This window comes from Cibotium barometz, chromosome 41, assembly GCF_041138505.1.
Source record: "Cibotium barometz isolate CiBa-2024 chromosome 41, ASM4113850v1, whole genome shotgun sequence".
Classification (NCBI taxonomy): Eukaryota; Viridiplantae; Streptophyta; class Polypodiopsida; order Cyatheales; family Cibotiaceae; genus Cibotium; species Cibotium barometz.
The window spans coordinates 21,488,932-21,515,241 of record NC_141086.1 but is presented as its reverse complement, the minus strand read 5'-3'; the positions used below and the strand labels follow the sequence as shown (position 1 = coordinate 21,515,241).

At 47.4% G+C, this 26,310-nt stretch overlaps 2 protein-coding genes across 2 annotated transcripts in view; both read left to right on the top strand.

The window, feature by feature from the left end:
* Positions 1-26,310, top strand: part of LOC147614774 (uncharacterized) — a 135,549-nt gene that overhangs the window by 107,156 nt on the left and 2,083 nt on the right.
* LOC147614775 (uncharacterized) lies at positions 23,133-25,866 on the top strand. The gene has a single exon (XM_086779739.1). It carries the CDS (start codon positions 23,722-23,724, stop codon positions 25,864-25,866), a length of 2,145 nt encoding a protein of 714 aa, XP_086635865.1. The 5' UTR covers positions 23,133-23,721.

Below are 26,310 nucleotides of genomic sequence, written 5' to 3'. Positions count from 1 at the left end.
ACGTGTTTTTTATTCATCATGCATATTTTAAAAACCTACATCGAATCGTTCTGTACGGTGTACCTTTTCTGTTCGCGTTTCCCAATGGCGGCCGTTTTCGCCATTTTGTGTGCCAGCTTGCCATCACCCGTGTCAGCGACCGACTGGTCCTTCAGAAGGCGCTTCCTACCATGGGTGGTAGTCTCCCCCTCATCCTGTGCTGATCTCTGCAACCCTACATCCTCTGCCGTGATCTCCCGGTACATAGCCTCTTGAGTATCATACAGCTCTGTCTGCTCTGTGCCTGGACATGCATTAAAGTCTTCCAATAGTAATATGTCTCCCATCCTGGCAAACCTCATGATATCATCATATAGTGGCGAATAGGGCGACTCTCCTGATGGTGCAAACCTGGAGTGGGTTGGGGGAAAGTAGCATACCACCACATATAGCTCGCGGAGGCCCTCTCTACATATTCGGACCCACATGTACCTCGCATCTGCATCTCTATGTACCACATGTATTTTGTCACGAAGCTCCTCCCTAAAAAGTATTGCCACTCCTCCAGATCCTCTGGTACCCCCCATTGTGCATGGCTGAGGGCGGAACACTGATTCCCATCTATAACCCCACACGTCAGGAAGCCTCTTGTTTGTGCACTGATGGGTCTCCATATACATAGCAATATCACTCTGTCTGAAAGTATCCTCAAAGTATCCTGCATCTGTTCTAAGGGCTCCATTGCACTTCCACACCGTGAATCGCAAGGTCTCATAGGCTCTGCACCGTCAAGCGGGCCTCCTCTCCGTAATGATGACTCGGCCATCTCTGTATACTGGCCATTTCCCCTCTTTCCTTGCCTCAAGCACACGCGGCATGTGTTCCTTCCGGTGTGCTATCTGTGCCGATGTAAGGTCGTCATCCAAATAAATCTTTTCCCCCTTAAGGGCCATCCTTTTGGAGAGGAAGGCCTTCTTCTTCTCCAAGTCACCAAACCTGATGATATGGTTTCATCTCTGCCTGCTCGCCATGCTCCAATAATGGGTACATGAGTGGCTCCAATTTTTGTTGCAAGAGCTTTTGCATTCTCTTGGGGATTTCCCTTATTTCCCCACCCAACTACGCGTACATGTAAGGCACGTGCCCATCTCTTGGCTTCCTGTTCCAATGTAGCATTCATCACCTCTACTTTATTGATTGGTGTATCCTTATGCTTTTTTACAACTTCAATCCATGGGTTGACGTCCTCAATTTGTTTCTTTGTGGCACTGGAAATTTCAGCCCATGAATGCATTTCCTTCTCACCTGCAACCACTTTTGCCTTACATGATTCGAAAGTGTTTTGCATTTCTGTGATGTCCTTTTTGCGGTCAGCCATACATGTCTTCAAAGTGCCTTCATACGATCCAACTATTGTGCCAATCTATTTCTGCATCTCTTTTTTCATTTCCATGTGCATCAAGGCTTGGGCTAATTCCATCTCAACCTGTACTTGGGCTTGCATTTCTCCCTTCAATTGGGCATATATCTCTTCCTTTAGCGTTTCGTATATCACTTTCCTTTGGGCATGCATCTGCTCGGTCCATTCCTTTTCAAGCTCCTGTCGCATGGTGTTCATCTTTGTCCTTATGTGCAACTGTATCTCCTCATAAAGGGCCTCATCTCGTTGGGCCATCTTCGCAAGCCTTCGTGAGCTAGGGGACATGATCCCTTCCCTCAGTCTTTTGCGGTAGGCATTTGGTGCCTTCGTGGGGGTGTGCAAGGTTGTCTCACCATCCTGCTCTCCCTCCTGGGATTGGGACATGTTTTACCTTAGTTGCTGCGTTGGGGGCCTGAGTAGGGGTGGGCGGGAAAAGAGAGGCAAAGCCCTATGCACAGAGCAAGCAGAGGCCCGCAGGTGGGAAGCGTAGCTAGAAGCGCACAACGCAGGTGGGCAGCGTAGATAGAGGCATGCAGGCTACATGCTGAAGCGCAGGTGGGCAGCGTAGGCAGACAAGCCAGAGGCCCACAAAGCAGGCAAAGAGGCGTGCACAGAACAAAATAGGGGGACTGCCTACGCACAGGCCAGAGCGGAGAGGTGCGCAGCTGGGCACGCACAAAGCAGAGCAGAGAGGTGGACAGAGGCAGGCTACATCATGGGGCAGCGCGGTGGAGCAAAGGGAAGCAAAGGTGAGAGAGAAAGAAAGAAAGAAAGAAAGATATATTAACGTCTACGAGAGGCCAAAGCCGGCCTATGAGACAAAAAATAATACAACTGTGTTCTTCCGGTCATCGGAAGAAAAAAAAGAAAAGAAAAAGTGTGCATGTGTCTGGATACAACTGTGAATCATCATGGATCGGTGGAGCCCATATACAAACAATATAAAGGGGGCTGGGGATGTGGATGGAGTGCTAAGGCAAGATGCATCTCTATATGCTGAAGGGGTAGTACAAGCATGCTATGCAGATCTATGTCTAACTCCATCCAGTGCCATAAGAGGGATATAAGATATCATACATCGCCGATGCTGAGGCTGTGAATGGCGTGAACATGTACCCTGAGTCTGAATGAAAGCGAGCTAGCCTCTCCTGTGTCTCCATTGGTGTCTCATTCGGATAGCTGCTATCTCTCGGTGACGGAGTCGGGGTGCTCTATATCCAGTCTGTCTAGGTCTCCTCCTGGCTCTCAATTCCTCTGCTCTCTGTGCGGTCACCCCACGTGGTACATCAGCTGGCACTGGCATAGCTCTCTGGAAGAAATCTGTGAGCTGGGACTGTCTCCCACCCCTAGTGGGAGCGGGTGTCTGGAGGAGTCTCTCTCGAGAACTATGAAGCTCTAGTAGTAGTCTGCCAAGCTGTCGTCCGAGGCCTCCATCAACTGATGTAGTGAAGAGTGCTCCTCAAACAATCCTACATATCTATCTCTGACCCCCTGGTGGGCTCTACATCTACATACAAAGTGATCCTCAGTCTCCACCTCCTCGCGGCACAATCTGCATATCCGCTCAGCTCTGGGAACCCGTGCCGCTCTCCCAGCCTCTATCTCTAGCTGATGTGATGAGACTCGTAGCTATCCAATAGCAACGCGAGAGCTGTGTGGCATGTATACATCCATGTACCGCGGTCGCTGTATAAACCCATCCCCTGAGATGCTCATAAAGTGGTCCCTGTAATACAGCATCTTCGGTGGTAGTGGGCTCTCTGGTGCTGTCCATGTCTCCTGTATGTAGTGCTGCCATATGTCCTGTCTCTGTTGGAAATAAGTGCACACTAGGTGTACTATTTCTCTAGTCTAGTTTCAGTTGAGTCTTTATGTCTTGAGTCTAGTGCCATGTGGCACCTCTACATTTATCCCATAAGTCAGTCTACTCAATCTTGTACTTCTCACCTATATATTGTGGGTGTCACATCAATGAAAGTATCAATCTTGTGTCTTGTCTACACTCATCTCAAGGTAACTCTTTGTCTTTCATTTGTGTTCTTGTTTCATTTCTAGTTTGCTCTTGCTTTCATATTTCCTACATGGTATCAAAGCAGGTTTATCCTGGCTCCCCTCATCTTTGCCCTTGTTTCCTGTGAGCGACTGCCCCTCTTCTTGCTGTAGTCATTTGGTTCAGAACAGGCCGCCGCCTTTGCTATTGGCCGCCGCCTTTGCTGTTGGCCGCCGCTTAGCTGGGAGCTGCCTCACGTTTTTTTCTGTATTTCACCGTTTCTATATGTTCGCTTCTGTCCTCTAGTATTGCACATGCAGCTCGTCATATCAGTAAGCAACCCGCCGGCCTGAATTTTTCTGTCCGCCCACTTTCTTGCTGTCCACCCTGTTCAAACTCATACAGCCCGCTGTACTGTTCTCCTTTGGCTGCCTTCTTCATCGACTCAAGGGTGCGCATCATCTAGAAGAAGCTGCATTCAGTTCTGCCATCGCTTCCTCTTGAAGAGTCTACAAGGTACTGTGCATTGTCTCCTTCAGTTCGCTGGTCAGTCCTTTTCTTATCCTCATATCTGCAAACTGCTAGTTCCTCATGCTTCAATGGGCTGTCACATGCTATGGCCTTGACAAGTGGTGAGAGAGCCGGCATCTAAAAACAGTTTGGATCTCTTCTCTCATTCATTTCTGCAATCTTGTAAGGGAATAGACACTGCCCTTGCATTTTAGCAAGAGGTATGACCTTCCCACATGGCCTCTTCTACTCATTCTCTCATGTCTATCGACAAATTCAATGGGTCCAACTTTCATACTTGGCAAATCAAAATCAAGTGCCATCTTATGAAAGAAAGTCTTTGGGACGTTGTTCACCATGCTGCTCCCGAAGATTCCGACATTGAGCAAGTTATCACTTATGCTCCTACTGCCAAGAATGACAAAGCCTATGCTATCATCTTGCTCGGTCTTGGAGATGATTACATTCATCACATCTCCGACATACAGTCTGCTTCTCGACGAGCATGGATCACTTTGGATACCCTTTTTGGACCCCGCTCTAAAAACTCTAAGATTGCACTTATGATCTCATTCTTTGATCTATATATGCAGGAGGGAGCTACTATAGCCTCTCATGTCAATTATTTTCGCAGTCTTATGGTTCAGCTTGCATCAGTGAAGTCCCCCATCTCCGAAGATATTGCTATTGCTGTGCTTCTCAAAAGCTTACCTGACACCTATGCTACTCTTGTCACTACCTTTAAGTATCACAATAATCCTACTCTTGAAGGTATCATCAATGCTCTCCAAGAAGAGGAAAGAACAAAACAACAAAAGGTAACTGACACTGCATTTTTAGCAAAGAAAGGAGGTTCTAAGGTAAGAAAGCCTTGCACCCATTGTGGAAAAACTAATCATATGGAGAAGGACTGCTTCAAGGCTCATCCATGCACCATTTGTGGCCGTGATAATCGCCGGGAGAAGGAGTGCTACTCTAAAACCTCTACATCAGCCCCTGCATCTACCTCAGCCCATGTTGCTGCAGCATCTCAATCAGCAAATCTTGCTGTTCATTCCTCACATGATGAGGAGTGGGCTTTCTGATTACTTCACCTTTCTTGTCTACCACTTTGACCACCGATGATGTAGGTCAAGGGGTTCTAGTGTCTTACTCATTATGCTTTTTGACCTCTCTCTTGTCCCTACCCAAGAGGCAGAGATTGCCCTTGAGGAGGGGATGTCTTCAAGGTCCATCTGTTTGTCTACAGTCAGGTCTACAGTCAGTCTTCTGTCTATCTAGTCTTGTCTGTCTGTCTATTTGTCTATCAATCTGACTGTGTCTTGTTTTAGATCCACTCTTGTCCCTACCCTTGTGGACCCATATGAGGATATCGCTTGAGGAGGGGTGTCTCAGGATCTTTTGTCTCTCATGTCTTGTCTCTCAGTCTATCAGTCTTTATGTCTGTCTTCTAGTCTTGTCCATCTTGTCTTCTAGCTTGTCTCTCAATCCTTGTCTAGTCTCTCTGTCTTGGTCTTATCTTGTGTCATGTCATAGTCTTGTCTTTTTGTCTTCCTCCTAGTGTCCACTTAAGGAGGGTGTTGGAAATAAGTGCACACTAGGTGTACTATTTCTCTCGTCTAGTTTCAGTTGAGTCTTTATGTCTTGAGTCTAGTGCCATGTGGCACCTCTACATTTATCCCATAAGTCAGTCTACTCAATCTTGTACTTCTCACCTATATATTGTGGGTGTCACATCAATGAAAGTATCAATCTTGTGTCTTGTCTACACTCATCTCAAGATAACTCTTTGTCTTTCATTTGTGTTCTTGTTTCATTTCTAGTTTGCTCTTGCTTTCATATTTCCTACATGGTATCAGAGCAGGTTTATCCTGGCTCCCCTCATCTTTGCCCTTGTTTCCTGTGAGCGACTGCCCCTCTTCTTGCTGCAGTCATTTGGTTCAGAACAGGCCGCCGCCTTTGCTATTGGCCGCCGCCTTTGCTGTTGGCCGCCGCTTAGCTGGGAGCTGCCTCACGTTTTTTTCTGTATTTCACCGTTTCTATATGTTCGCTTCTGTCCTCTAGTATTGCACATGCAGCTCGTCATATCAGTAAGCAACCCGCCGGCCTGAATTTTTCTGTCCGCCCACTTTCTTGCTGTCCACCCTGTTCAGACTCATACAGCCCGCTGTACTGTTCTCCTTTGGCTGCCTTCTTCATCGACTCAAGGGTGCGCATCATCTAGAAGAAGCTGCATTCAGTTCTGCCATCACTTCCTCTTGAAGAGTCTACAAGGTACTGTGCATTGTCTCCTTCAGTTCGCTGGTCAGTCCTTTTCTTATCCTCATATCTGCAAAACTGCTAGTTCCTCATGCTTCAATGGGCTGTCACATGCTATGGCCTTGACAAGTGGTGAGAGAGCCGGCTTCTAAAAACAGTTTGGATCTCTTCCCTCATTCATTTCTGCAATCTTGTAAGGGAATAGACACTGCCCTTGCATTTTAGCAAGAGGTAAGACCTTCCCACATGGCCTCTTCTACTCATTCTCTCATGTCTATCGACAAATTCAATGGGTCCAACTTTCATACTTGGCAAATCAAAATCAAGTGCCATCTTATGAAAGAAAGTCTTTGGGACGTTGTTCACCATGCTGCTCCCGAAGATTCCGACATTGAGCAAGTTATCACTTATGCTCCTACTGCCAAGAATGACAAAGCCTATGCTATCATCTTGCTCGGTCTTGGAGATGATTACATTCATCACATCTCCGACATACAGTCTGCTTCTCGAGCATGGATCACTTTGGATACCCTTTTTGGACCCCGCTCTAAAAACTCTAAGATTGCACTTATGATCTCATTCTTTGATCTATATATGCAGGAGGGAGCTACTATAGCCTCTCATGTCAATTATTTTCGCAGTCTTATGGTTCAGCTTGCATCAGTGAAGTCCCCCATCTCCGAAGATATTGCTATTGCTGTGCTTCTCAAAAGCTTACCTGACACCTATGCTACTCTTGTCACTACCTTTAAGTATCACAATAATCCTACTCTTGAAGGTATCATCAATGCTCTCCAAGAAGAGGAAAGAACAAAACAACAAAAGGTAACTGACACTGCATTTTTAGCAAAGAAAGGAGGTTCTAAGGTAAGAAAGCCTTGCACCCATTGTGGAAAAACTAATCATATGGAGAAGGACTGCTTCAAGGCTCATCCACGCACCATTTGTGGCCGTGATAATCACCGGGAGAAGGAGTGCTACTCTAAAACCTCTACATCAGCCCCTGCATCTACCTCAGCCCATGTTGCTGCAGCATCTCAATCAGCAGATCTTGCTGTTCATTCCTCACATGATGAGGAGTGGGCTTTCTGATTACTTCACCTTTCTTGTCTACCACTTTGACCACCGATGATGTAGGTCAAGGGGTTCTAGTGTCTTACTCATTATGCTTTTTGACCTCTCTCTTGTCCCTACCCAAGAGGCAGAGATTGGCCTTGAGGAGGGGATGTCTTCAAGGTCCATCTGTTTGTCTACAGTCAGTCTTCTGTCTATCTAGTCTTGTCTGTCTGTCTATTTGTCTATCAATCTGACTGTGTCTTGTTTTAGATCCGGTTGCAAAACCTTACAAAGCTTTGAAAGAAACCTGGGTGAAAAACATGGAGTAAAAGGCTTAGAGAAAGAAATAAAGAAAGAAAGATATATTAAGCGTCTACTAAAGACCCAATGGGCCTATGAGACCAAAGTGATACAATAATGTGCATGGCATATCTCATCATGGAATGGAAAATAAAACAAAAAGAAAACATAAACATAGCTATCTCACTTGGGTGATACAAAAGTGTCCATGGAAACTCATCATGGAAATACTAAGAACACAGAAACATGAGAGCAACATCAGCTTTGAGTAGATGGTATACCACTCTTCAAAATATCAAGCCTGGGGCTAATGAGTATGGCCGAGAGGTCTCCCTCAGCAATGTCACGTGGAAAGGTAGCTCGATGGTGGTGGAGCATGTCCTCGATTTGGAGCTGATGCGGTGATCATGGCCGATGGTGGGGGCGGGGGCGTTGGGCACACTGCAATGCGGAGGCTCGGTCCAAGGTAACTCCTCTCGGGCGAGGTAGGTCCGGAGCAGCTCGTGGAGAATCCATGGCATATCTCATCATGGAATGGAAAATAAAACAGAAAGAAAACATAAACATAGCTATCTCAGTTGGGTGATACAAAAGTGTCCATGGAAACTCATCATGGAAATACCAAGAACATAGAAACATGAGAGCAACATCAGCTCTGAGTAGATGGTATACCACTCTTCAAAATATCAAGCCTGGGGCTAATGAGTATGGCCGAGAGGTCTCCCTCAGCAATGTCACGTGGAAAGGTAGCTCGATGGTGGTGGAGCATGTCCTCGATTTGGGGCTGATGAGGTGATCATGGCCAATGGGGGGGCGGGGGCGTTGGGCACACTGCAATGCGGAGGCTCGGTCCGAGGTAACTCCTCTCGGGCGAGGTAGGTCCGGAGCAGCTCGTGGAGGGTCCATGGCATATCTCATCATGGAATGGAAAAAAAAACAGAAAGAAAATATAAACATAGCTATCTCACTTGGGTGATACAAAAGTGTCCATGGAAACTCATCATGGAAATACTAAGAACATAAACATGAGAGCAACATCAGCTCTTAGTAGATGGTATACCACTCTTTAAAATATCAAGCCTGGGGCTAATGAGTATGGCCGAGAGGTTTCCCTCAGCAATGTCACGTGGAAAGGTAGCTCGATGGTGGTGGAGCATGTCCTCGATTTGGAGCTGATGAGGTGATCATGGCCGATGGGGGGGGCGGGGGCATTTGGCACGCTGCAATGCGGAGGCTCGGTTCGAGGTAACTCCTCTCGGGCGAGGTAGGTCCGGAGCAGCTCGTGGAGGGTCCATGGCATATCTCATCATGGAATGGAAAATAAAACAGAAAGAAAACATAAACATAGCTATCTCAGTTGGGTGATACAAAAGTGTCCATGGAAACTCATCATGGAAATACCAAGAACATAGAAACATGAGAGCAACATCAACTCTGAGTAGATGGTATACCACTCTTCAAAATATCAAGCCTGGGGCTAATGAGTATGGCCGAGAGGTCTCCCTCAGCAATGTCACGTGGAAAGGTAGCTCGATGGTGGTGGAGCATGTCCTCGATTTGGAGCTGATGAGGTGATCATGGCCGATGGGGGGGGTGGGGGCGTGGGCACGCTGCAATGCGGAGGCTTGGTCTGAGGTATCTCCTCTCGGGCGAGGTAGGTCCGGAGCAGCTGGTGGAGGCATATCTCATCATGGAATGGAAAATAAAACAGAAAGAAAACATAAACATAGCTATCTCACTTGGGTGATACAAAAGTGTCCATGGAAACTCATCATGGAAATACTAAGAATATAGAAACATGAGAGCAACATCAGCTCTGAGTAGATGGTATACAACTCTTCAAAGTATCAAGCCTGGGGCTGATGAGTATGGCCGAGAGGTCTCCCTCAGCAATGTCACGTGGAAAGGTAGCTCGATGGTGGTGGAGCATGTCCTCAATTTGGAGCTGATGAGGTGATCATGGCCAATGAGGGGGGCGGGGGCGTTGGGCACGCTGCAATGCGGAGGCTCGGTCCAAGGTAACTCCTCTCCGGCGAGGTAGGTCCAGAGCAGCTTGTGGAGGGTCCACAAAATCCACTATATCGGTGTCCTCCACCTCCTAGGTCCAGAAGCAACTGGTGATGGTTGGCTGGCGAGGGAGGGGGTGGGGTGGCTGGGGCCGAAGCTCTCTCAAGAAGGTGTCCCTATGTCTGCTGAGCTCAAGCAGGAAGAGGCCTAGGCAACGCTGGTCCTGGAAGTCAATGATCCTGGAGAGTGGACCAAGGTCCAAATCTCTCACGAAATAGACAGTTAAACCTCTCGCGAATCTCATAATATACTGGGCAGCGACATATGTAATGCTCCTTTGTGTCAACCTCTGTGTGGCATGATCGGCAGATCCTCTCCTCTCTGGGTCTCCGTATGAGCTTCCTGGCTCTGAAGATGCGCTCAGCTCTACCTGTCTCCACTCTGAGGCGGTGGGATAAAATCCGTATTTGGCCAATTGCAATTTGCATGGCATGGGACATGTGATCACTCAAGTAGCCCGGCTGCTGGATGAATCCATCATAAGTGAGTGTGAGGAAGTGATATCTGTAGAAGTGCATCTTCGTGGGGAGCTCCGGAGGTGTGATCCATGTGCAATTGGTGTAGAGGTTGAGAAGATCTAACCGGATCACATGGTTGGTGTGAGGTGAAAACAAGAAAAAAAGACCATGCCTCTATAGCCCTTCACCTCCCAACTTTGGAAACACTAACACCAACGGGGGCACCACCAGCCACCGGCTGGACACTTCTCTCAGTTCACCACACCACCCACACCAGAAAGACAGCACAAAACAGGGGCACCATAAACAAGGTAAACACCCAGTAATTATATTTCCAATCAACACTTCATACAAGCTTCTCCCGACGCAGAAGCCTTACTCACACAACCATACAAACACTCAGGCCTGGATTTACTGCCAAGGGAATTCGACCGCAACCTCACTGCCTCTGGAATTACAACCTTGCGTCTGAGGACCAAGCCTCTTCGACCACGCGACCCATCAACACTTCTTTGCACTGCACTCTCTCCTGATGGCAACCATACACGAAACGACCAGCCACCAGTAGTGTCCGTGGGGGCTGCGCCAACCACACCACTTCACATCTTTCTGGTGCCCCCACTGAGGAGAGCTCAAGTATTGTTACAGGTTTTCGTGATGTGGTCTTATCCAGAATTTCATGGCAGGAAGGGTGAAGATGTGTTTGACTTTTTGGAGCAAATGGAGTTGGCATGCATTAGCAATCATGTCACAGATGAAGAGCAGGTTTTGAAGCTAATAAAGATTTTCTTGAAGGGAGATGCCCAAAGCTGGCTTAAGGATTTTGAAGCACAGGATGCGGCATGTGAGCTACATGGTGTTTTGACCTTAGACAGGTTGAAAGAAGGCCTTTTGGAGCATTTTCAGCAAGCGGAGGATTCTAGTGTGCTTTGGCAGGAGTTGAGCATCTTGAAGCAGGTCCATGGGCAATCACTGGATGATTTTGTGCAGGTATTTACATGTCTATGGGGTAAGTGGTGTATGACATTGAAGCAGGAAGTTCCTCCTATGTTTCTGAAGAAAAGCTTGTTTATTGATGGTTTGTTACCCTATTTGAAGGTCAGGGTTGAGTTAAAGAATCCCAAGTCATTTGATGATGCAGTTAGGGTTGCTAGGGAAAAGGAATGCAAGATTTTGAAGCAGATGGAGATGGGTAGGGTATTTACCCGTATGAAGGTGTTGTGTCTGCAAGGGATATGCATGTAAATTTGGTTGAGGTGTATAAGAGTCCTATGCAAAGTTTGATTAGACAGGAGCCTCAAAGGCCTATATAGGTGCAAAGGGGGATGTTTTATATGCCTTCTGATTTTTTTTCAAAGTCTTTAAAGCATGTGAAGGTGGATGAAAAGCAGGATGAGAAATCTAGGTCAAGGTTTGAGACTTTTGCAGATGAGGAGTTGCCAGTGGATTCTTCTTTGGATTTGGACGTCATTGCTGTACATGACAGTGATTTGGAATGCTCTATTGAAGATTATTTGCACTCGGAGCTGGATGACATGCATGCACATGGAAGTAAAGGGGATGATGCCTTGGGATTGGCTGATGATAAGAAGGAAGAGGAGTTGGATACAGAATGCTTTGAAGATGATTCTTTGCCAGATTCTACAAGGGAGGAGGATGGGGTAGAGACTTGTGATAAAGTGAAGATGGTTTGCAATGCGGATGAGGAGAGCATGGAGGAAGATCCTATTATTATGGATTTTCTTGGACAGCTTGATGGTGGTCTGGTACCTGCGATGAATGAAGTGGATGTTTTTCCATTTGATGCATTTTGTGCTGGGGAGTCTTTGGACAATGATACTAGGGGCGTTGGCAACACTCAAGAAGATATGCATGTAGATTGGGCTGATGAAGAGCGTTGTGATGTGAGTATTGTGCTTGAGGATGATATGTGGGAAGTTGCTAGTCTTGATGAACAGGAGCCAGAGATGGACATGGATGCAAATATGGTTGAGAATGTAACTAAGGCTTCTTTACATATTGCTGAAATGCTAAAAGCAAAGTCCATGGATGACAAGGATTCTAAACCAGTTGAGTTGTATGGTTGTGAAGAGATGCCTTTTTTACAAGAGTTGGAAGTGCTTGTGGACACTGCTGTTGGAAAGGATTTGGATTTTTGTGTGCATAAAAGTCAAGATGTTGGAAACTGGCCTTCACAGGTAATAATGAATTGGAAGCTAAATGTTGCAATGCCACAGGTTTTGAAGACAAGAAGGTTTGTTGTGGGTGAAGTGTTCTCAAATGATTTTGTGATGCATATGGTTGATGTTTGGTATGTAGTGATGCAGCCATTGTGTTTCATAGATATTGGGAAATGGGATGGTGACTTACAGATGTTTCCTTTTGATCCTGGTGGATAGCTATTGGACTTTATCTTTTTGCTGCTGAGCATAAATGCTCTAGCAGACAGGGGGGTTGGCAAAGTATGTCAGGCGAAAATCTGAGAGGTGTTTTGGGCTTGTGTACATATGGAATGCATGGCGTGTGAAGAGTTTTGCCCTGGAATGCCTTGGCAAAGTATGTCAGGCGAAAATCTGAGAGGTGTTTTGGGCTTGTGTACATATGGAATGCATGGCGTGTGAAGAGTTTTGCCCTGGAATGCCTTGGCAGATGTACAGGGTGGATGGTTTTGTTTTGGGCTTGTTACAGGTTTGTCCGAAGTGTGCTTTGCTGGAGGTGGTATCAGCCATTCGGTAGCTCTGGTTGCGTACGCGTCCCAAGTACAATGGGCACTGGAAGATTGCATTTGAAAGAGTGTGTGGAAGCATGGGAGCAATTAATAATTGAAGGGGCAAAGTTGCCTTGAACATGGTGTGAAAAGGAAGGTCTTGGTAGCCATCCTCCAGGCTTAAAGAAAAAATAAAAAAATGACCATCAACGTGGCCTGCAATGAAAAAGACACTTGGAGGCTTGTTTTGTTGCCAACACGTTGGCCAGCACGTGAATGGAGACGCCAGAAGGTTGGCAAAAGCAGGAAAAGCCTGAGTGTTTGTATGGTTGTGTGAGTAAAGCTTTTGTGTGGGAAGAAGCTTGTATGATGTGTTGATTTGGAATTTAGTTGCTGGGTGTTTACTTTGATTATGCTGCCCCTATTTTGGCTGTCTTTCTGGTGTGGGTGGGTGGTGAACTGTGAAAAGTGTTCCAGCCGGTGGCTGGTGGTGCCCCCGTTGTCGTGGTGTTTTCCAAGGTTGGGAGGTGAAGGGCTATAGAGGCATGGTCTTTTTTTCTTGTTTTCACCTCACAGTTGGTATCCTCGTGAGAGAGCCAGAGAAAAGGGGAGTCCAAACTGTACTGAAGGGGGGGTAGGCGGTCCATGCGGAGCCCATATACTGAGAACCAAGTGGAAGCTAGTGCATACCAAACTCCAGAGTGGCCCTCAAGTGCTAGCTGTCTTGAGGACTCCAAGGCAAGCCTCGGGTACCTGTGGGGATCCACGTGACCAATGCGATGGAGGTATGTGACCTTTAGATGAAGGTTTTTTCTTAAAAAAAACTTTGAAATAGGAAACAAGGTTTTTTAAACCTTAGTGTATGCATTTTTTTTTCATTGTGAAAAGACGTGCGGCGTTTTTTGTTGCTGCATCCTGGTTGATGATGCGCTGCATGGCGTTGCTGCCGGAAAGACGAGTCCCGTCGCCGTCAACGATGGTGGCTGCCATTGACGGACGACGACACTTCCACCAGACGTCTGTGGGTATGCACTTCTGGATGTCGTTGCTTGACACTGTTGTGCAAACAACAGATGGCGCCGCCTGCTGTGAGGGTTGTTGACGGGGTTGCTTAAGCTTGTTGTTGTAGCACTTGCGCTCTTGCTTAGCTACCAACTAAGCGGCAGTCGATGGACGGAATACAGTGACGGACAGTGGCCGTGTTGATGGAACTGCAGAGATGGCGGCTGCATTTTTTTCCCTTCCTCTTTCCTTTCTTCAACCTTCTTGTTTGTGAAGTGAAAGAAAAAAACAGCATATATGGTCAGTCCCTTACCTATTCTTCGCTGCTCCAACACTTCAAGAAGATCACACTTAAACTAATTAGTCTAAACTAGTTCATGGGCCTAGAGTGTAAATGAGTCCCATCAGTGAGTTATACAACCAACGAGGATTTATCCAACAAAAGTAACCTGCAAAACTTTGTATAATGTTGTTTTGAAAGTAGAGTAATGTATGAAAAGATCCACCCTGAAACAGAGGAATTGCATATACTAAGGTAGACAAATAAGATGATTAGACCTGATGTTAATGTTCATTCAACTGAAAAACCTATAGTTTGTATTGCCCATTGCAATATTTGATATCGCATCATCATTGTGATGATGGTCCTTGAAAAAGTATTGGCCATTTGAAAGTTTGTCACATGCTATGTGGATGGTGGTTGGGCAGATTTGAGTGTCATCTTACCACCTTGGAGTGGAGATGCGGCAAGCAGAGGGCATTGCCAAGGAGGGCCGGATCTGTTGGCTCTGCTCTATGTGGACGTCGAGACGGAGGAGCACTACATCTACAGATGCCTAGCATGTTATGAGATCCGAGGGAGATTCCGTTTCCTTTTTGGAGATGGATTTGGCCCACTTTCCAGAATGATTGATTTTCCACATCAATGCTGCCTAAGGCTCTACATGATGGAGATATACAGACAGATCCTCCTTTTTGCAAGAGGCGAGCCCAGGTTCAGGACACCTCACAGGCACCCACCATGAGGTTCTTCCAAATGACTCAGGAGGGCTCCACCAAAAGACAACTTCGAGGGACATTGGAGTCTAAGGATCCTCATAGGAGGACCAGACAAGGTCACCCTGGACAAAACCCATCAGCCTGCAGCCGGCCAGATGTCCGAGGCATTCTGGCCCAAGCGAACCTCCATTCAAGAGCTTCATACTCAGGAGATTTCTACAGAAACAGAGAGATGCCCCCCCATGGGCAGTGGATATAGGGAGCCTTGAGTTCCTACATTCACCCATCTTGGACATTCTTGATGAATGATGATGATTTCTCTCTACTGTTATTCTCATTGTATCCACATGAGCCGATAATGTATTTGCTCTCTCATTGTAGCCACATGAGCCCATGATGTATCTGTAGCTTTTTGTATTCACATGTTATCAGAATAGATAGTTGGTTTTCTTTTATGATTGATTATTCTCGTGGATTCATTGTACTTCATTTTGGTGTCGTAGGCCCAGTGGGTCTTTTAAAGATTTTAATATTACTTCTTTCTTTCTCTCTTCCTCTCCTTTAAGAAAAGTTGCACACGAAAAAGACAACAATCAAACACTCCTTACTTATTTTTAGGGATTGGCCAACATAGATTGAGGGAGGGAGCCAGATGACACCAGCCCGTAGGACCGTTCGGACTGATGGCCTTGCACAAAAGACTTATCTCCGGACATTTTGGAGACTTGCAGTATCTTGTAGATGTAAGATAGATGGAGCCACATCTATAACCCAGAGAAGAGACACAACAACCACAGAATCAGGTTAAGGTAGATGAGGATTCTCAATGTGTTCTGTGGACACATAGCAGGTTTATCCTCTAGGCCCTCAAAAGGTGAGATTGTTTGGAGTGAGCTTGCAGCCATGAAAGAGGAGCATCACCCACTACAGTGCTTCTTTGGCACTTGCTAGTATAGAAGTCAGTTAATATATTATTTCTTTGTTTCAATAGAGTTTAGGGGATGCTTCAGGCATCTTCTATTACTGATTGTATACACACTGTGCCTTCTTGGTCTCATAAGTTATTTTGACCTTCTGCAGACATGAATCACTGTCTCTTGTCAGAGGGGTTTTGTCCTCTATCATGGGCACTGTAGAGATCAGCGATGCTTGGGCATTTACTTGCTAGAGTAGAGGCTTTGCTGAAACTATATACAGGGGGAGAAGATCAGTTGGAATCCACGTAGACATCCATCTGAGACTTCTTTGGCTCCCATCAGACGGCTGGGAGAGACCCAGTCTTGACAGCAGCCGAGAGGATAGACAGTTCATGGGCAGCATACCTGAGCTCATCGGGGGAGTGCATCCTGGACCTGAAGCATATTATTGCCTCGCACACATGGTGTCATCAGAGAGAGTGCACAGTTCCTCCCGAGAGATAGGCAGCCTTGCCCTCAAAGATCCAGGCCATCCTCTTTGCAGCTTCAGATCTAGGATATACTTCAACGTCAAGGAGCAGCACTGCTCATTGACACTATGTACCTTGAGGCTGGGGAAGATGACACATGATGAGATCTCGGACAAACTTTAATGTCAGTAGGGAGGCACCTGCAAGAGAAGGTGGGCATTGATGTTTTGTACTCCATTCATAAGCCTTGTTTCCTCTAGCAGATAGTTATTTTCGTGTTTTTTTTTTAAACAAAATTTATTCATGGATCACTTGTATCACTTTTTGGTCTCATAGACCTTTTGGGTCTTTCCTAGATGTTAATATAATCTTTTTTCTTTGCATTGAGTGTGTGTGGGGGAAAGGTGAAGCGGGAAAAGGGGAGGAGGGAGGGGGGGTGTAAGGCGGGAGGACCATGACAAAACGCTCCTCATGGCTTTTCTCTATAATGTTGGGCAACCCCAAGCTAAATGGTAAGATAACGAGGAGATGCAAACACATCCAACTAGAGCACGCAGTCAGAGACTGCCATCGCAAGGAGTCCTCATCACAACTTGTCTTAGAGCATCTCATAGACCTAGAGCATCCCACAGGCCAAGGATTTGAGGTTGCATCCACTACCTAGAGAGAGGACTATGGGCATGTTTCTTTAAAATGATCCTTTGAATAAGGAAATGTTCCATGGACACATGGAGGACTAACAATCTCATTCCTCAAAAGGTGAAGTTATGTCACCTTTTTAACCCCATTGTACTCACAGAGAGTGGCACAAATCATTCATTCTTTCTCTCTCTCCCCTCAATCTACAAATCAGGCTGCAGCTCAGAAAACAAACATGCAACCTGTGGCAGTTGGCAGGAATCTGGTTAGACACTTTCATCATGATTTTGGGGTGGTAGGGAACATTTAACTCCCCTGAAAGTATCATGAACCAGATTAAACTGGTTCTGCACTATTAGGTGAATAAGTTTTTTTTATCATAACTAAACAAAGTGAATCTCTAGTATAACTGACACTATCAATTCGCATATATGTGTGTGAACTCAGGCAGCATTTGCCAAATTGAAAGAAGAATGTATTTGTCTAAGCTTACTCATGTGTAGTTCTTTATGACCAGCAAGCATACACCAGATTAAAACCATCTTTCAAATATTCAAAGAGATGATAAATAGTGGCAAAAGTAGCAGCTCTCAAGCAAAAAATCCTACGTCAGATGCAATCCCAAGTTCAGATGAGGAAGAGAAAAGTATCTTGGCTCTTCATGAAACCATACGTGACTTGTACTGTCAGGTTAATTTTGATTCATTGATTTCTTTAGTTAAAGATTTTGGCAAACGTGTCTTTTTTTACTTCCAAAAAAGAGATCCTTCTATTCGTTAAAAAGAAGCCTGCCTGGAAGTTAAAATACAAAACATTGCAACAACAGTACAAGAAACACAACAGAGGTGCTTCCTCCATGAGCAAGGCCCCGTGACCTCTCTTGGAAGAAGGCTACATTACTAATGCAGAAGTAGAACACAACCTATTCCGTCTGCTCCTCGTGGGGTGCCTGCTACTGGGCCGACTCCAAGGGAAGGGTCCAGGTGCCTGTCGGCACGGGTCTTGTGCAGTTGCTGTCACGGTCGGTGAGTCCGAATCCTGGGGAGACTGTCTCATAATGGTTCTCCTGGAGATTGGTTGTTAGTCTTAGCCTAGCATGCATGAGATGTGCAGGACCTTTCAAGATGTTTTACCATTACTTATGGGAGTGCTGTCTTCTGGACATAGGATACGTCCCCCTAGCACAAAGGTTGGACAGTGCATGGGAGATTATTGCCATTCTTGCAGCCTGGTACATTTGGAACGCTAGATGCACTGAGGCCAGTGAGGGAAATTCGGCATATGAGTCACAATGCATTTGCAGGATTTGGAGTGATATCATCCACACCCTCATGGCCACTTGGGCCAACTTCCAGGGATGTTCAAGGGCTGTGAAGAGAAAGTGCAGCCAATTAATTTATGAGAGTGGGATTATGGCATCTTTTTCACTCCCACTCATATGGGACCTTGGTGGCATCACAAGGTACCGGATTGGTCAAGATTTCCTCCTTGTTTGGTTTGTAATCTCCCTCTTGTATATTTTTTCATAATGCCAGTGGGCTAAAAACACTTGCGTCTCCTAAACTAGTATTGGGCTTTGTGCCAAGGTGCTCTCAGCTAGAGCTGCTGAATAAAACTTATTCCTGATATAACCTTGGCCTAGGAGCTGGACATCAGTAATCAGGCAATGGAAGAGGCTAGGAGTTGGAGATCGAGATCTGCACACTGGGGAGTGTTCTTGGTCAGGGCAGATGGAAATAATGAGAAAAGACGTGACGGTGTCGAAAAGTGGACAGGCAAGACTGAGAAGCACATGAGAGCGAGGGGGAAAGGAAGGGGAGGAGGTGCTGTGTGCAGGGTGCAGTGGGAGGCAGTGGGAGGGGAGCAGGAGGGAAGGGCGGATGGGAGATGGGTGCATAGGAGGGAAGGGTGGCTGGGGGATCTGGGTGAGAGGCAGTGGCGGCGGGTGCGGGAAGAAGCATAGGAGGAAAGGGGGTGGGGGAAGCACAGAGAGGAGGGGAGGGGTACAGGCAAGAGAGAAGAGGGGGGCGGGGGGGGGGGGGGGTTGTGTTCACGTGACTCCAACTCCTATGGGCCTCGGCAATGCTCTTGTTGTAAGTTGAATGTTATCACTGGATGGCTGTATATAACACTTCAAAATAGTACGGTTCTGTTTAGCATTTAGGGGTGCTAATAGGAAATTCAAGAAAGGAAAAAGGTTATGCTCAACAATAAGGGTGCAGCGGTGGTTAAGGAAGGAACACATTATTCAAAAGAACACATAATTTTACAAAGGTAGAACAATTACCATGTTTTTTTTTCCAAGAAAAGATAGAGCATCCCCATATAACTGATTTCTCAAGGAATGAACCGAGGAAAGCAAACCGTAACTCGGAAGCCCGAAACCCTTGCCTAGGGGTCGGATGCTGGGTCGAAGCCGTGCTGCCACCTTGCAAAGAAGGACCAAGCCTTTGCAATGTGATGGGGCTCAATTGCATGACTATCCGATGCTACAGGTGAATCAAACTCCATCTGGTAGTAAACGTGGCCAAGAGGGTGAATATCAGTAATCTTTCCCAACTCGCTGATGAGGCAAGCTTGCAAAAGATCCCTGAGCTGCCCGCGCACTGGGTGGCTACCCACATTCTTGCAAACCAAGGTGGATGCCTCAAGGGAGGCGACAATCGATGTGAGGAGCTTGAGGTCCACTTTTGAAAAAGATGGGCAAGGGTTGGCGGCCTCGGTTGAGGATGACGGAACGGCTGCCATGGAGTTCTCCTGAAGGGGTAGGACCACAGAAGCTGACTCATGCCGATAGGAGAAAAACCCGGGCAAACGCGAACACGTGTGCCAAGAAGACAAAGGCGACGAGGCTGTGGAGGAGAAGGCTTGAAGTGAAGAGAAGGAGAGGATTGGTGGTGAGGAGGCGAAGGAGACGGGAGCAAGTAGGGCGACTTGCATGCAGGATGGGAGCAGCCATTGGCGGCGGGATGGGGATCAGTCGCTGGTGAAACAGGGGCAGGAGAGGTGGCGGTGTGAGACAGCTTAGGCGAGAAAAATGTGGGCGAAAGGGAGGCGGGACGCGCAATTGCACAGAACACTCAGGACTGGCTGGTCTAGATCTGCGAAAGATAATGCAGACTCGGAGAGGGGCCAAAGTCTCTGCAATAGCACCCACATCCACTAGTTAGGCATCTGAAGGTCCACAGGCTATCCCATGACTCGGGGGAGACCGTGTGGAGACTCCGGAGGTAGGGCTTTCACCATGGAAGCAACAACCATCATCGCTACTGGCTCCGTGAAATGATGGATCAGTCTGCGGATGGAATCCGCATGTGGCAGGTCCTCCCAGGGTCAACGGGAGTGCTTTTGAAAGGCTAGGGGGGATGGCGATCAACAAGAGTGCTTTGGAGAGGCTAAGTGGGATGGCGGTCAACACGACTGTTTTGGAGAGGCTAGGGAGGATAGGGGGAGCGGAAGAGGCTGAGAAGGGGAGGATGGGGGGGAGGTTAAGGGCGAGGGCGGAGATCAAAGGAGGGAAGCATCGACAGAGGGTTGGGAGGGGTGAGCAAAGGAGGAGGCTGGGGGGGGGGGTGTGGGCAGGGAGAGGAGGATGATGGAATTTGCTGCTGAGCCTGAGAGGGCATGTGTTGCTAGGGGATCAGATCCTTAGGTCGGGGTGGGGCAGGGGGGGGGTGCGGGGTGCGGGGTGGATGGGGTTCTAAAAAATCAAGAAAATTGAACCACTTTGTGGGACCAGTTTCCCTGACGCTGGGACCCTCTCGGAGGCGGGTGGGACCTCCACTCTAGACGGGCGATCCTCATATAAATGTTCGAAATGGTTCTTTGACACAATTGTTTCTGCCTTGTTTCCGTTAGATTGTCTCGCTTGGCAGCGGCGTGGTGCTCGGCAAGGCCTCGGCACTCCCTCCACATGGTTGTATGCCACGTACCCCCGTCCTCGTCCTCGGGTAGGGTGCTCGGGCTTTGTCTCGTTGAAGGGGGAAGGGGCTGGACTGGCATGTGGAGCTCGTCTAGAGTGGTGACGATGGCAAGCTCTGGCGAGGTGACCCATTTGGCAGCAAATGAAACATTGGCGAGGAAGGCCTGTGAGTACTCCACCTGCCGTCTAGAGGCATTGGAGAGAGATGACGTGCCGAACTGTCTCCGTAGAGGAGATGCTGATGTGAAGTGAAGGGATCCTAGCCATGAGCGCCAACGCGAGGCGGATGTTCCCGCAGATTCCAACACTTGCTCGAGCGTTCTCCCAGTGATGGGGAGAAGCGAAAGGTACTTGTTCCTAAGGCTTGGAAAAAAATCTGTGACAGGGAACCCGAATACTCGAGCAAAAGGGTCACAGGCAGAAACAAAACCGTGCTGTGAGTGTGCGAAAAACCCGCCCGTGGGGTGGGGGGGTGAAGGAAGACTGGACCACTCTATGGGACCAATCTCCTTGAAAATGGGACCCTCTCAGGGGCAAGTGGGACCTCCACTCTAGACGGGTGATCCTCAGATAAATGTTGGAAATGGTTCTCTGACATGACCATTTTCTCATGGGTCTGTTAGACTCACTCGCCTGGTGGCGGTGTGCTGCTCAGCACGGCATTGACGCTCGCTCCACGTGGTCGTTTGTCATGTACCTCTGTCCTCATCCTCAGGGTAGGGTGCTGGGGCGCTGTCTTGCTGAAGGGAAAAGGTGGCACTGGGGCATTCAGTCCGCTTTCTCCACACTGCTGCGGGGGAAAGGGGCTGGACCGGCATTGGAGCTTGCCTATAGTGGTGACGAGGGAAAAGTTTGGTGAGGTGACCCATCCGGGAGCAAATGAAACACTGGCCAAGAAGGCCTGGTACTCCACCAGCCGCTGAAGGATGGGGCCCCCCCCGGGAGGCATCGAAGATAGATGACGTGTGGAACTATCTCCGGAGAGGAGATGCTGATGCAAATTAAGGGATTCTAGCCACACGTGCCAGCTCGAGGTGGCTCTCCTCGTAGATTCCAACACTAGTCCAAACATTCTCCCAACATTGGGGAGAAGCGGAAGGTACTCCTTCCTAAGGCCTGGAAAACAGACTGTGATTGGGATTCCGGATACTCCAGCAAGCAGATGGAAGGCGGAAACAAAACCGTGCTGCCAGCATGTGAAAAATGTCTGGGCCGTGTGCAACGCAACGGGCTCAGCTGAAGCACGTTGTCTGAAGCTGCTGGGGTGTTGAACTCCACCTAGTAGTAGCTGTGCCCTAGGGTATGGATATCACTGATCTTGCCTGGCTCACCAAGGAGGCTGGCTTGGATCAAGTCACGAAGCTGGGTGCGCGCAGGGCAGCCACCCACAATCTTGCAAAGCAATGTTGAGGCTTCGAGGGAGGCTACTGTTGATGCTAGGAGCTGGAGGTCTGCTTCCGAGATAAGGCAAGAGGTGGTGGCCTCAGTCGGGGTTGATGGAGCGGCTGCCATAGAGTCCTCCTAAAGGGGTGAAGACCAAAGGAAGCTGACACTTGCCGAAATAAGATAGCCCGAATGCAAGAACTGCAGAATAAAAATGTGATTGGGGAGGCAACGAAGCGGGTGTGGGAGGAGAAATGAAGGGCGAGTGGGGTGTTCACAGTAGGAAGGGAGGAGGCAACGAAGAGGCAGAAGAGGGACAAGAAGAAGAATGGCAGGAGGGAAGCGGAGGAGGAGGTGGGGGTGAGATGGTGGCGACGGCGCACAGGTGGTAGAGGGGATGCAGATGGGCAGAAAACAGGGGTGCACAGGAGGCAGGCAGGGAAGGCGGGGGGGTGCACAAGGGGCGGAAGGTGGCACTGGGGGGGGGGGTGGTATGCTCCAGTTCAATCACTCTGACATCACCTATAAAAATTACCATGTTAATTTTGCAGTGGTGAAAGAAAGGTTGTAACAATGTACAAGCTACATGCTGCAACGAATCTGATGAGGAAAAAGCATGAATGGAGGCATAGGTTTTTTCCAACGCGTCCGTTTTACATTCCATACTCCTGCCCACATCGCGTCCGTACATGTACGTTTGGATATACCGTACGGTGCCCTAAATGTTGGGTCTTTCTGGGTTTTTGTTCCGCCCGGCGCCGACAACAATTTGATGCCTGCGCGGCTGCTGTTGCGTGTACCCGACGGTGGACTATTGTGAGTCGTGGACCGTGGCCTGTCGCCTCAGGCCTGTGGCCTTGTACCCGCCGCCCGGTTGCTGTCTCCTGTACCCAAGGGCCAAAGTCCAACTTTTCAAGTCTCGACTCTCAAGACACGACTCACGAGTCAGGACCCATCACCCGTGAGTCTCAACTTTCAAGTTTATGCATTTTTTGCCTTCTATCTGCGCCCCCTTCTGGACTTCTAGTATGATAGTATCTGCCGCCTGCGCCCCCTTGAGGCTTGAACCTTTTCTAAGTTCTATGATTCTATCACTATGTACTATCATCTATGTAGTACATTGTATAGTGTACTGTGTACACACTGCACAGTACATACTACATACTGATAGTCTGATGCACTGGTGACTGTAGTATCATGTATGTACTATGTATAGTATACTACATAGTACATACTACAGCCTGGCAACCTGCACCTTTTTTCTACCTTGGTCCTTCGCTCCCCCTTCCCCCTCTCGTGAGACTTGAGCTGCGAGCAGCGACTCTGCGAGCAGTGCTACTGGGCCATTGGGATGTGCACACTTGCAAAGTTACAAGTTTACAACTTACAAGTTACAAGTGTGCACTGCGCACTGTGTGCCTTCCCTTTGAGGATCTGAGCCCTCTTCAAAGTTCATACTTCAAAGTTCAAAGTTCAAGAGTCAAGTTTGTTCAAACATGAATTTTGTGCCCAATGTCGGCCTCTTCAACCTCTAACGAAGTTCTATCTAAATCACCCTTTTTACAGATGGGTCGATCCAAGCGTCCGGAGTGGCAATATGTGATCCAAGTAAAGGCCCTTGGGAAAGGGCAATTCACCTGTAAATGCAAGTATTGCCCTCATCAATGGGATGGAGGTCCGCTACGCATTCGGGCACTCATTTTGGGCTTGGTTGGCCATGGTGTGGGGCCTTGTGCAAATGTACCAGAAGAGTTAAAGATGTTTGCAGGAGGTTGCATGCAGACAGTCGTAGTGGTGTTCATGGCAGAGAGGCTTTTGTGGATGCTTTGGTGGATGATATGGGTGGAGATGTATCTCAGGGTGCAGGGTCCGCATCAATGGGCACACAGGGAAGTGCACAAGTTAGCGGTAGTGCAAATGTTGGGTCATCATGTAAGAAGAGAAAGATGTCTAAAGGGAGGGGGGAGTTGGCAAATGCATGGAATGTACAAGCACGAAAGCAAGCAACCATTGTAGTGCGCAGATTCTTTTATGCAGAGGACATTCCCCATTGGAAAGTGAGGAGTTCTTACTTTTTGGAGATGGTGAAGGCAATTGGACATGCTGGTCCTTCTTACGTGCCTCCATCTTACCATTTATTGCGCACCACTGAGTTAGTGGATGAGGTCAAATGCATTGATCATGAGACAATGGGTGTGCGTGAGAAATGGAAAAAATATGGATGCACCATTGTTTCTGATGGATGGTCAGACACTAGGCGCAGGCCTATCATAAATTTTCTTGCATGCTCCATTCATGGCACTGTATTTTTGAAATCTGTGGACACATTTGGGGAGTTCAAGTCTGGGGAGTTTAATTTTCAGCATTTAAAGCAGATTATCATTGAGGTTGGCCCAGCAAATGTTGTGCAAGTATGCATGGATAATGCATCGAATTGCGTTCAGGCTGGGGAATTGGTTGAGCAGGAGTGGCCGACCATTTTCTACACTAGATGTGCATGCCATTGCTTGGACCTCTTGTTTGAGGACATTGGCAAAATTTCTTGGGTTGCAAAAGTGCTAAACCAAGCAACTCAAGTTATCACATTTGTCACAAGGAAGTGCACAGTGTTGGCATTGTTTAGAAAACTCACCAAGGACTTGGTGAAGCCTTCTGCAGCTCGGTTTGCCTACTTTTTTATTATGCTGGTTACTCTCTTGGATGAGAGATGTATGCAGGGTGTGCGCAAGCTGATGATTGATTATAAATTTGTAAAAATGAAGTCATCAAAGACCCCTCAGGCAATTGAGGTGTCACACATTGTGTTCTCTGCATCTTTTTCGCAAGAGGCAAGAACCATTGTCAAGATATGTGCTCCCATTTTGAAGATTCTCCGCTTGGCTGACAGAGAAGGAGCCACCATGGGCCTCATGTATGAGCTTATAGATCGTATGGTAGAGCAAGTGCAAAACATGCAAGGCATTGAGACCAATAAGATAAAAGAGATCAAAGATCTATGCATTGGTAGATGGGGAATGATGCACACACCATTGCATGCTGTGGGCTATATCTTGCACCCTATATGGAAAGGAAAAGAGCAAGATAGTGACTCAGAGGTGCATGATGGATGGATGACATTGTTGGAAAAATACACTAAGGGTGATTTGGCCTTGCAAGGAGATCTCATTGATGAGCTGGACAAGTATAAGCGAGAAAACGGCACATTTGCTCATCCCATTGCAAAAGATGAGAAAAGAATGCAAGAGGGTGTGAAATGGTGGGAGACATTTGGGGCTTGTACACCCAAATTACAAGCTCTTGCACTTAGGGTGCTTTCTCAAGGCACATGTGCCTCCCCATGTGAAAGAAATTGGAGCACATTTTCTCTCATTCATACTAAGAGAAGAAATAGGCTTCTTCCTTCTCATACGGAGAAGCTTGTTTTCATACACACAAACTTGAGGCTCATCTCCAAGATCAAAGAAAGAGGCTATGAGAGAATGGAGATCACATTGGATATGCTTAACAAAGAAAAAGATGAGGAGCGCTTGATTGCCTTGCAAGATTTGCAAGAGGCTATTGCAGAGGACGATGAGGCTTTGGAGCCTCTTTCGATTGCTCCACCCTCTATAGATGGCCAGCCATCCTCTAACCATGTTGGGACATCATGCTCAGTTGCTACCGAGGCTTATGAATTCGATGATGATGAGGAGGAGGAGGAGGAGGAGGAGGAGTTTGTGCAGATGAGGATGAGGAGCCCATTGATCATGCTGAGGATGAGGGGAGCTTTGATGAGGGTTAAGCCTTAGGGTTACTTAGTATTCTTCCACTCTCTACTTATGTTTTGTTTTTCCTCACTGCTCAGGAGTCAGTCTACAGGTTTTGCGGCTTGCCCACTGTGCAGTGAGCACTCCATTATCCATCTTTTTGCTCGCTTCCACTCATGTTTTATTTCGTTTGTTGAGGCTTGGACCTCCTCATGTATGTCCACATGTATGTCCACATGGCACAGCCTACATGTGACAGGTTTTGGCATTTTCCCACTCCACACTACCTAGTCCCTAGTACCTACTTATGTAACATGTTACATGATACATGATACATCATTGATCATACATGTATGATGTAAACAAGTTACAATAATATAAAGTCCGGACTCCGGAGTTTGGATTTTGGCTCTACATCATTTATGTTTTTTCTAATCCCAAAATCTTTGCAGTTTCAAGTTTCTTTGGTTTTTTGTGTAATATGTA

Bases quoted from the DNA above. Each gene is read 5' to 3' on its own strand.
- LOC147614775 (XM_086779739.1), top strand. From the start codon at position 23,722: ATGCAAGTATTGCCCTCATCAATGGGATGGAGGTCCGCTACGCATTCG.